Here is a 12526-nt window from a genome sequence, read left to right on the forward strand (position 1 = left end):
GGCGCAGCCTGCCGGCGCCCAACGGCAAGCTGGAGATCTCAGCAGGCATCTACCCGCACCACACAAAGATGAGGAGTTGTGCTGCACCGATCTGGTTTATATCAAGGAAGCATTTCTGGTACATGTAGTAGAAGGCAACCTGTTGCGGCTAAAAAAAATGAAGAAGGCTGCAGCCAATTTAGCTGCTTGCATTCACGAAAAGACTTATAAACCGGAGGATTCAACACGCGCTAAAAATCTATCTCTTCAAGAGATTTATTTGCGGTCTCCCGTCTAGAGAATTCGAGGTGCACATGATCAATGCACCTAGGAATACTAGATACTTCACTTCACTAGTGATGTGCTTTAGCAAAGTTGTTAGAACCGTAATTCTAAATCAAATCGTAACCTAGATGATAAACCCCACCTCGAAAAAAAAGATGATAAACCGTAGGATCATAATTTTTAGAATCCTAAAATCTTAGATTATATTTAGTAGAATTGTAGAATCGTTCTACTTAATTTGGGTCGTAAAGTCGTAGAATCATATGGTAAAATTATAACTCAAACATACATATGAGATAATCAAACGACTTGCCATGCAAAAAAATAAAAATTGAAAGGTTAAAAACTAAGGATGACAATTTTACCCAAGGCTACGGGTACTCGCGGATACCGTACCCAGACTATAGGCACACTTTTGTTCATATGGGCAGTACCCATATCTAACCCATTAAGTCATGGTAGGGCACGGTATAGCTTTGTAATGTAGGTATACCCATATCCTACCCATTTATTATTTTTTTTCCATGTGACATGTCTACTCTTGTTAACTCTTAAGTTAGAATATGAGATTGTGATTTCTCTATTTTGATAATTGTTAGATACTCAACTATCTAATATTGAGTTGAGACAATTCATCCTTTGAACAAACGGATGAATATAAAATTGTGAATAGTTTGTATAATATTTGATCTACCCGTTAGGTAACCAGCAGGCACAAGTACCCGTTAGTTTGTATAATATTTGATCTACTCATCAGGTAACCAGCGGGCACAAGTACGCGTTAGGTATGAGTATGGGTAAAATTTTATACCCATAGGTACCGGTATAGGTAGAAGTTTGTATCCACCAACTATACAAGTATGGGTATTTCATTGCTCTACCCTGCCCACTAATATCCTTATTAACAGCGTGCAAGTGCCATTACATACACAAAAACCCTGACTCAAACAACTATGCATATGAGTTAATCATACGACTTGCCACGCAGAAGAAAATCAAAAGGTTAACAGCATGCAGGTGCCATTACATACACAAAAACCTTCTCAAACTTGAGTTCTTGGCCTCCCCAAGCACCCCGTGGACAACGAATTAACAGGTTAATTTACATAGAAGTTCGGTGAATTAGGATTCGCGTGCTGCGTGCAATGTACAGGATTACTGGATCCAACACTAAAGAAGATGCCCAAGCTACGTGAACCATCTATATTGCACCACTGATTTGCTGCACGTCACGGGCATTAGATGCTCTTATTTTCTCCTGCTGGATAACGAACCTCCTGTCGCCTTCAATCGGGCATGCCGCCCCTCTAGTCGTGCCTGAAGCAGTTTTGCCTTCAGGGTGTTCTCTTTCACCCCTCCTGGCAGTTCCAGCGAGCATTCGATTATCTCGTGGCCCGAAAGTGTTGATTGGTAGTTCGGTTGCCTTGCTAGACCGTGGAGATTACATAAATCCCCTGAATCCGTGCCTTCACAAAACAGACTTCTTCGGGAGTAATGATCAAGGGATTCCTGGCCCAAACAATCAGCAGGAAGAGCCTCCAAATTGTGATTTAACGATTCAATGTGAGATCCTCGAGATTTATTGGCATAACTGACTTCAGCTGAAGCAACTCCAGCACTGCTGTGGGAGTTGTTTTCTCGAGTTCTGGCGACGTACTGTGGGTAACTGTCTTTCTGTGCATACACTGGAACATGCGACATATGCGAACTTTCACCGGCTGTACTGTAAGAGTATCCTGATATTCTCTTTGGTTCATCCATGCTAGCTGTGCCGCTTCTGTGAGGTCCTGTATGGTGATGATTCCGGTTGCCATTTCCATGCATGGTCAGCTCAAAGCAATGCAGGTCACTAGCAACAGAATCATCGTCGTCATCTTCAGCTACCTGAGGAGCACTTGTGGTACCATTCAAATGGACCGACTCAAGGGATTGCCGACGTAAGCTAGAATCTCGCCTAGTATCATTCATGCATTTGACATTATTCTTAGAGCTAGCTGATGTTTTAGCAAGAAGAAAAGCCTTGATTTCACTGCTCAGTCTCTCTGTTATTGTAGCTTTCTGCAGCGAGTCTTCCTGGACATCAATATTTTGCATCTGCATTCTTTCATCAAGCCACGCTTCCGAAATATGAAGAACAGACTTATCAAACTTGTGTTCATAAATATTTCCATGCCTTTGTTTTAGCATGCTGACTTCCTCTTCATAGTTCCGGATTCCCAATGCAAACTGATCACAAAGGCCTTCTAGGAGGTGATTTGTTTTCTTCTCCTTCTCGAGGTCCTTAAGTGCCTTCAGAAATGCTGGTTTTACCTCAGATAACTCCCTGCCAGACTTCCTTTGGCGATCCTCAGAATGCCACCAAAGGTGTCTCTCATCCGCTACTTCATCTTGGAGGGAACAAAGGGCTCCTTCAATCTTCTCTTGATTCTTATTTTTTCGGACAAGTTTGTCCTCGGAGAGCTGCCTCATTAGTGAAGCAACTTCATGGCGGTATCCTCGTCTCTCTTGCTTAAGTTCTTGAATATGTGCCTGTGCCTGCTGTAATTCTAATTTTAAACCCTTAACCACTGACATATTAGCAGTTTGCTGTTCTTCCAGGCTCCAAATTCTATTGAGAACCTTCAATAGTTCTGTTGATGTATTAAGATTATAACCTGCTACCCTTGATCTGTCCTTGACATCCAAAGAACGACCTAGGTTGATAGCTTGGTCTATATTGGACCCCTGTAAAATTGAGAGTTACAGAATAACGTCTTTTGAGAAATGTGCTTGGTCGTGTAATTCTTGCAACTTGAAGACATAGCTACAAACCCAAAGTAATCATGTGCATTAATGAATGAAGAAAAAAATGAAGTTATCTAAAACAGAACTAATTCATGAAGCATGCAAACAACCATGATATAACCTCATTCTTCTTTGTCCTTGCTAAAAGAAAATAATGCTTCTGTTTATCTAAACAAAGAATAAATAGCCAAAACAGCAGTTAAACAAACTAAAATACTGTCAAGTTGTTTCAACTGATTTCAGGCTATCATGATTTATTTTCAATGACAGCAGCATAAACTAGGGTGCTACTGCGCTCAATTTTCAATGTCTTCATACATGATGCTAAAATTCCATCTAAAAATCCATGCTAAAAAGCATTCTTGCACTCTAAACATGTTCTTACTAGATTCATGTATAATGAAAAAACACAGGAATCATGAGAACAAAAAATATCTTGTTCATAGTAGTACACAATACCACATGGCACCATGCCCACAAAAAAGGACACCGAAGCAACGAAAAGCATAACAGGGGAGAATATACACACCCTGGTTGAGCTGGTATAACTTGCAGGTGAAAAAGGCTGTGCTGCATGACTCCTTTCTTGATGCAACTTATGTAGATCCTTGGATAAATCTGTAGGATTCCTATCAAAGCCACCTGAACTCTGAGGCTGAACAGCAAGAAAGAAATTAATTAGCAAAGAATAACTTTGAAAACTAATTTAAACTACTCTAGATAAAATAACAGTTAATTCTGCGCATGGCCAGTGGCAGAGCCACCTCCTGGCAACTCCATGTGGCCACCTGGGCTTGTACGATCAACCTCTCTTAAGGATGAACCATACTGTAGGGGCTCGAAAGGACATTTCTCAGGAGAAATGCTAGCTGACAGCCGCAGAGGTTAGTCTTGCCCAGGTTCCATTAACAGCCCCGCCACTACAGATGACTTAGAAATCGCAAAACGAGGGACTTCTGCACATCTGGCAGGTAGGATCTCTTCAATGTTTAGATGTATCTTCTTAACGCATATGAATTCTGACATGGAGGCGAGAGACCATCCAGCACAGAGAACACCATATATTGTAGAATAATGATGTGCCCTAGCAAGATTGAAGTTTGATCGATGGTATTGAGTAGCATACCAGCAAAAAAAGCGAGTTGGGTTCATAGTATGTGCTGTGGAAGTGTGGATCATGTGACTTACAGGCAGCAAAGCAGGAGTGATCTTATGCAGGTACCCAGTTAAGTTGAGATTTTTTTTAGCTACTCATCTCATTATGAGATCCATCTGAAAACGTAAATTTGACTAGTTGCATAGAATTCTACTTTTTGGGATTGTACCTTTTTAGACTTTAGTGTGATAAATAGCCTGAGGGTTTTCTGGGACCTGAACAGAACCTCCACTAGCTTTGCTATACTGAAAGCTTCTTGCATCTGCTTACCTGACACAATCAAGCAGCCTTCTAGGTTCTACTACTAGTACCATGATATGCCAAGGCTTCCGGCTATAAGTTTATTTGGCAATTGACATTTGACAACAGTGCACCACTCCACCAACCAAAGCAATAATGGACAGTAAGTAACCAGCTATTCCATCGTCAGGGAGCTTAAATGCATGCCAAGAAGCCAGTTACTTGTAAAGATGGTTAAAATGTCAGACAGCGAAATGCACAAATATGGCACTTGCAGGTCACATGTCACTATAAGAAGGTTTGAGCATGATGTGTACATAACTCCTGATTCCTTACTGAATAAGCGTGTATGCTCAACTGCAGATCTCGGCAATGCCAACTACAATAGGCTCAGTTGGACAAAGGAAACCAAGCAACAGATTAAATGATAGTAATAAACTGTTTAATGTTGAATTTTTCTTTCGTTGTAAACTCATAATCTGTGTTACTGCTAACTGGATAAGAAGCAATATTGTCCAAATTAATAAAAATGTTACTGTGTCAGGCCCTATGAATTAAATGTCTAGTTTGTAGAAAATATATAAATACTCCCAAAATGGAAAAGGTTCATTCATGTGAATACAATTTACTAAAATTCAAAATTTAAGACCCTCATTTAAAGACACAGGAGGAAACAACTTGCACAGAGGATAAATATTATAGTAATTTGAAACGGAATTACATTTGTACATGTGCACATGAGCAGACGAGCTATCTCATGTCCGCTCAAAGGTTGGTCGGTGATGAGATGCGCAAAAAATTATGTGAGAGAAATGTTTTTTTTCTGGAAAACCTAAAAACAGAAAAATAAGCAAAGCTCTGCAACACGAAAACAAAAACATTCAACATGTAGGCTATATACCCAGACTGAATGTTGATAAACCCTGTGTAAAAGCTCTAGACTGAAAACTGTAAAATCAACTTAAGAAAATCGAAATGCTATAAAACTCTAAACTCAGATAAAACTAGTATATCAACCTTTAGATCAATATATCCAAGACATTAAACATGATTCAGCAATTGCTCGTCAAACATAATGCAATTTGTACTGCCCATAACACATCTCATATGCTGGGAGAACCTGGTACATTAGTTGAGTTGGTGAACTGTAATTCCACAGAACCAGAAACGTAAGTCTTGCTAAATTATTCTTTAGTTCTCACAGCAAGGAAAACTATAGAACATTACATTCTAGACTTTGGCTGAAACTTTAGCTACTCTAGAAAATGCAGTCATCTTTACTTCCACATCACCGCATCATACAACAAAAGTTTGACCCTTGCCAAATTTGCACTTTATGTTCCAACAAGCAATTAATTTTCTCAACTCTCAACAAATGGTAGGGCAGAACTGTACTGATACCTCAACAGATCAGAAAGGTCCACACTAGCCACCTAGATAATGCTGAATTGGCATGTCAAAGATAGTGGTGCCAGCAAAGAAATTAATTGAAGGATGAACAACAGACGCTATGATCCCAAATCAATGCAGTTAGTCACAAAGGAGGTGCAGAACAACACATGAACAAAACTATCCAGAACCTTCAAAGGTTCTGTTTGGAGAGTACTAATGCATTTCAGCACTTGATCCACTTACTCTGTTTATGGAAAAAAAAAAAGGCCAACCATCGAAAGTTGGCGTCCTCGAGAAAAGACTTTCATAGTGCATGTGCCCAGCAATACAATCGCGCAATAGACTCTTGTTTATTTGCACAAACTTATACTCCTGCCCAGTTGGACAATTTGAAGTTCCAACAAGCAATTAGTTTCCTCAATTCTGAAGCAATGATATGGCAAAACTGCAGCAATACCTCAAGGTCCTCAACAGAGTAGAAAGGTCTACACTAGCCACCTAGCGAAAGCTGAATTGGTGGGAGGTCAAAGAGAGTGGTACCATAGAAAATGAATTCAAGGTAGACCACCAAACATTACTGACCCGAATATATTATCTGTTCCCGATTAATGCCAAACAATGCGCAAAACAAAACGATTGAATCGGATAAAATGTTGAAAGAAAATCGATCCAAACAAGTTGACAGCTGATCCATTTGCATGTTTGTTGTGATTTGTGAAGAAGTGGAGTAACACGTAGCGAACTGATTCTTATACGACAGTAAAGCACAATGTAGCGGTACAACTGACTAACCGGATGTTTGTAGAAGTAGAACCAAACTGCAAACACTGACCTTATCCACTTGGGAGCCGACACCGGCAGGCCCGTTCCCGCTCCGGCGCCTCCGCCCCCCGCTGCGCCGGGCCTCCCGCGTGACGTCGTGGATCTCCCAGAGGCTGGCGCCCAGCTGGCGCGCGGAAGCCGAAGCGGACGCAGAGCTCCTCCTCGGGGCCGGAACAGGAGCAGCAGCCATTTCCGCCTGTCCTTGCCGCTCCGGCGAACCCGGTGAGCCCTCCAGCTTCCACGAGGGTGCCGGCGTGCCGGGCCCCGCCCGCCGCCTCGCCCTCCCGAGCCGCAGCCGCAGCGGGACCTCCTCCTCCTCCTTCCCCTCCCTACGGCCGCCTTCTCTGCGAGGACAGCCCGGTCCCTGCGCCGCGTCTTCGCCGAGGACTGGCCCCGCAACCTCCGCGCGCTGGCCCAGTGGGGCTCCTTCTGCCGCAGCGGAGGCGGCCGGTTCCATGCCTATGTCGGCGCCCGCGCGGACATGCACGCGAGGCATAGGGCTCCCTAGCCCATGCCACTAGCAGTCCGGCAGGTGGCCGGGCCGCAGAGAGAGAGAGAGGGGATTAGTGGGAGAGTTTTGCGGTGTGGGGAGGTGGAAAGGGCGGCCGGAAAAGGAAGAAAGAGCGGAGTGTGTGCCCAGTGTTCGCTGTGCGGCCAACATGGGGGCCGCCTTTGTTCAAGTTTTGCCCCTTCCGCCTCTTTTTTTTGCTCAGGCCGTTTGTAATTTTGAGGTTTCTCGCTCCTTTTCTCTTCAAAACGACAACTAGGTTGGGATTTTCAAAAGAGACACTAGTCTGTGTCTGGGTGGTAGGGTGTGTTGGATCCTGAACAAGGTGGAATGGAATGAAATCGTTTCATATTTAAATACAATTTCAGTGTTCGGTTACGAAATGGAATGGAACCAACTAGTTTCACAAAAGGGAATATTCCTCCCATATGCGGAACCAACCCGTTTCATGAATCGGTGGAATCTGGGAGAACGGCTCGCTAACCCTCGCTGTCAAAGAAAATACAATACCTCTTCCTCGTCTCCCCCTCATCCTATTCCTCGTAAAAGAAAGGGCAGAACTCACCACGGGGCCAGCGGGGCAGCGGGGCGGCAGGGCTAGGGCGCGAGCACTCGTCGGGCCAGAGGCTTCGGAGGCGAGCACACTCTGCGGCGAGCACGTGCCTGGCCACTCTGATTTTGACCACGACGACAACGGAAATCGGGCAGCCAATCTTTGGTGCGCTCCGATTTCGACTTTGTGCTCCTCGATTGTGTCTCTATCCGCTCCGAATCTGCAAAACGAGAAGAACATCGGCTGCCCTTTTTACCTTTGTAGATTTCGATTTGGAGAAATAACATGTTTTAGCATGTTCGTTTTTGTTGTGCACTTTCGGAACCGAACAAAAAACATAATCATTCCGTTCCTCATTTTTGTCTGAACCGACGTTGGCATGAACTATTATGTGTTGTTAGAATGGAACCATTCCATTCCATTCCAGCTAGTTTCAGAACCAAACACACCCCTAGAAAACACCCAACCACAATTGACTCCACTTCATACAAGAAATCACAAAAAAAATGTCACTCCTCTTGTTTGATTCAAACGAATTGTGTAGGATTTTGAAAGGATTTTAATGCATATGATTTTTTCAACGTTGTTTTATTCATAGGATTGCAATCCTTGGAATTCCTACAAATGATTCATTTGCACTTTGTTTTGGAGGAAAATCTCCCTTCACTCCAATCACTCCAATCTTTTCTACAATTCCATTGATTTTCCTGTGCAACTAAACGCTTGTGAATCCAAAATACTATGATTTTCTAACTATGAGGTTCTAGAGGACCTGCCATTTCAATTATATATTTTTCATATTCATGTGTTTAGAAAATCATACGAATCAAGCCAGCCGTAAACGAGCAAATGTTGTTGACATCTCTGCGCCAAAACATACAAATATGTTCAGAACGAAGTACATCAGCATCCACTTCCAAGGTAACACCAACAAGAACCAGTTTCATTGTTCACAATTTTACGAGGAATTGCAGATTCCACCACCTCATATCCATACACTAGTAGAAAAGGGGTCTTTAGTCCCGGTTAATAATCGGGACTAAAGCCCACCCCCTTTAGTCCCGTAGTCCCCGGTTGCTTACGAACCGGGACTAAAGGTCCATCCACGTGGGCTGCAGATGTGCGTTGGGACGGAGTACCTTTAGTTCCGGTTTGTAACACCAACCGGGACTAAAGGCCTCCAGGTCAAAAAAAAAATATTTTATTTTATCTAATTTTTTTCCACCCCTTTTTTCCTATTTTTTTAGAATTTCTATTATTTCAGTTATTTGCCTTGTTTAGTCTCTAACTACACTTAATCTCGGGTCAAATTTCTCACTTGTGGTCAAACTTCCCGTTCGGTCACCTATCCTTAGAATGCTCCAGCACTAGCACGCTTAACTTCTCAGTTCCATTCGTCATGCTTCCAAGTACTCTGCGCGCACGTTATTGATCCTAGTATCATATCAATCCTATTAATCTATTGGTCACGATATCACACTTCTTATTTTTTGATGGTCCAGATAAATATTTTAATAAACAAAAGTAATGATGTAATAATAAAACTAATGGGTTAGGATGGAAAGCCTTTCTTGTACTAGTGATATGTTACACAAAACAACACTTGAACGGATTTTTTGCGGTTTTCACCATGTACTGCTTTAATCTGTTGCGATTTTCACCACTTGGTTATCTAATCAACCAATTAGCCTAGTTGGCAACAAACAATAGTTGGATCTCCCACATCAATGCCCGAATAAATGTACAAACAAATTAAGACTTAAAATATCCAAAAAAAAACAAATTAGGATGGAAAGCCTTTCTTGTACTAGTGATATGTTACACAAAACAACACTTGAACGGATTTTTTGCGGTTTTCACCATGTACTGCTTTAATCTGTTGCGATTTTCACCACTTGGTTATCTAATCAACCAATTAGCCTAGTTGGCAACAAACAATAGTTGGATCTCCCACGTCAATGCCCGAATAAATGTACAAACAAATTAAGACTTAAAATATCCAAAAAAAATATTCTCAAGAAATTACGTTTTTTATGGGCTCTAGAATGACTACATTCGATAAGTACCATCAATTTTTACCTCAAAACCTACTTATATATTTGAACACAAATACTTGTATCTCACTAAAATGATCATAAAATAATAATTATGCTTACTAAAATAATTATACTTTTTTGTAGATGCTTTATAGGGTGTGATTTACCTATTCATAAATTGTATTGTTCATACATGAGTTACCCTGTAAGTAATCAATAGAAATTCATGAGTTTTCAAGGAAAAATTATTTTTCTATGGTTTGTTTAGCATGCCACAAGTAATTGATTCTTAAAACTATATAGGATATTTTTTTATAAACCATTGATTAGATGACCAATTGGTGGAAACCGAAACATATTAGACCAACGCGTGGTGAAAACCGCAAAAAATCTATTCAAGTGGTGTTTTGTGCAACATATGGAGCAGGAGGTGGTGAAATCTGCAATTCCCTCCAATTTTACTCAATGACGTGTTTGGTTGTCCAAACATCAATTCATAGTAACATAGGCACCCCCAATGAGTCTGCCGAAGAAGGTACTCGGGGTTTACTGAAGGTCCACGATCCGATGATTACAAAGCCCGGAATCCCAATAAGGTGTCGATATGGAAGATAGATATGTATTCGGAATAGAGACTTGTAATTATACGGGACAGACTCAAAGAGTCTCCCGCTGTTTGTAACTTGTACATCACGAAACCCTCGGCTCCGCCTCCTATATAAGGGGGAGTGATACGTCTCCAACGTACCTATAATTTCTTATGTTCCATGCTAGTTTTATGACAATACCTACATGTTTTATTCATACTTTATATCATTTTGATGCATTTTCCGGTACTAACCTATTAACAAGATGCCGAAGCGCCAGTTCCTGTTTTCTGCTGTTTTTGATTTCGAAATCCTACACAGGAAATATTCTCGGAATTGGACGAAACAAAAGCCCACGGCCTTATTTTCCACGGAGGATTCCAGAACATCGAAGAAGAGTCGGAGGCGGCCAGCAGGGGGCCACCCCATAGGGCGGCGCGGCCCACCCTCCTGGCGCGCCCAGGTGTGGGGTGCCCACCCCCTGGCTCCCCCGACGCTGCCTCTTCGCCTATATATTCCTTCGTATCGGAAAACCCTAGTACCGAGAGCCAAAATACGAGAAAAGTTCCAGAGACGCCGCCGCCGTCAACCCCATCTCGGGGGTTCCGAAGATCTCCTCCGGCACCCCGCCGGAGAGGGGAATCATCACCGGAGGGCTCTACATCACCATGCCCGCCTCCGGACCGATGCGTGAGTAGTTCATCCTTGAACTATGGGTCCATAGCGTAGCTAGATGGTTGTCTTCTCCTATTATGCCATCATGTTTAGATCTTGTGAGCTGCCTATCATGATCAAGATCATCTATTTGTAATGCTACATGTTGTGTTTGTTGGGATCCGATGAATATGGAATACTATGTCAAGTTGATTACCGATCTATCATATATGTGTTGTTTATGATCTTGCATGCTCTCCGTTGCTAGTAGAGGCACTGGCCAAGTTGATACTTGTTACTCCAAGAGGGAGTATTTATGCTAGATAGTGGGTTCATGCCTCCATTGAATCTGGGACAGTGACAGAACGTTCTAAGGTTGTGGATGTGCTGTTGCCACTTGCCACTAGGGATAAAATATCAATTCTTTGTCTAAGGATATTTGTATTGTTTACATTACGCACAGTACTTAATGCAATTGTCTGTTGTTTGCAACTTAATACTGGAAGGGGTGCGGATGCTAACCCGAAGGTCGACTTTTTAGGCATAGATGCATGCTGGATGGCGGTCTATGTTCTTTGTCGTAATGCCCTAAGTAAATCTCATAGTAGTCATCATGATATGTATGTGCATTGTTATGCCCTCTCTATTTGTCAATTGCCCAACTGTAATTTGTTCACCCAAAATGTTATTTATCTTATTGGATAGACACCACTAGTGAACTGTGGACCCCGGTCCATTCTTTTACATCTGAAATACAACCTACTGCAATCATTGTTCTCTGTTGTTCTTTGCAAACAAACATCATTCTCCACACCATACGTTTAATCCTTTGTTTTCAGCAAGCCGGTGAGATTGACAACCTCACTCGTTAAGTTGGGGCAAAGTATTTTGATTGTGTTGTGCAGGTTCCACGTTGGCACCGGAATCCCTGGTGTTGCGCCGCACTACACTCCTTCACCAACAACCTTCACGTGGCCTTCATCTCCTACTAGTTCGATAACCTTGGTTTTCTTACTGAGGGAAAACTCGTTGATGTACGCATCACACCTTCCTCTTGGGGTTCCCAACGGACGTGTGCTTTACCGTCACAAGCAGCTTTACTGGTGCCGTCGCCGGGGAGGAATCAACACTCCATCAAGCCACGTCACGCGCCATCAAACACTTTTCTGGCGCCGTTGCCGGGGAGATCAAGCACGCTGCAAGGGGAGTCTCTCACACCCAATCTCTTTACTTTGTTTATTGTCTTGCTTTATTTTATTTTCTGTCTTGTTTGCTTTCTTTATATCAAAAACACAAAAAAAATAGTTACTTGTTTTACTTTATTTAATTCGGTTTTGCTTTATTTATTTTCATTATTGCTAAAATGAATACTCCTGAGAATACTAAGTTGTGTGACTTCACTAGCACCAATAATAATGATTTCATATGCACTCCTATTGCTCCACCTGCCTCTACAGCAGAATTATATGAAATTAAACCTGCTTTACTAAATCTTGTTATGAGAGAGCAATTTTGTGTTGTTAGTACTGA

General features: G+C 42.1%; 1 protein-coding gene across 1 annotated transcript; it reads right to left on the minus strand.

Annotated features, from left to right (window-relative positions):
* Window positions 1–1248: 1248 nt before the first annotated feature.
* Window positions 1249–7154, minus strand: LOC124690000 (uncharacterized protein At5g41620-like). Its single transcript, XM_047223448.1, has 3 exons — window positions 6669–7154; window positions 3578–3703; window positions 1249–2988 (listed from the first exon to the last, which is right to left on the minus strand). Exons 1-3 carry the CDS (start codon window positions 7152–7154, stop codon window positions 1513–1515), a joined length of 2088 nt encoding a protein of 695 aa, XP_047079404.1. The 3' UTR covers window positions 1249–1512.
* Between the last annotated feature and the right edge of the window lie 5372 nt (window positions 7155–12526).

Source organism: Lolium rigidum, chromosome 2 (genome assembly GCF_022539505.1).
Source record: "Lolium rigidum isolate FL_2022 chromosome 2, APGP_CSIRO_Lrig_0.1, whole genome shotgun sequence".
Classification (NCBI taxonomy): Eukaryota; Viridiplantae; Streptophyta; class Magnoliopsida; order Poales; family Poaceae; genus Lolium; species Lolium rigidum.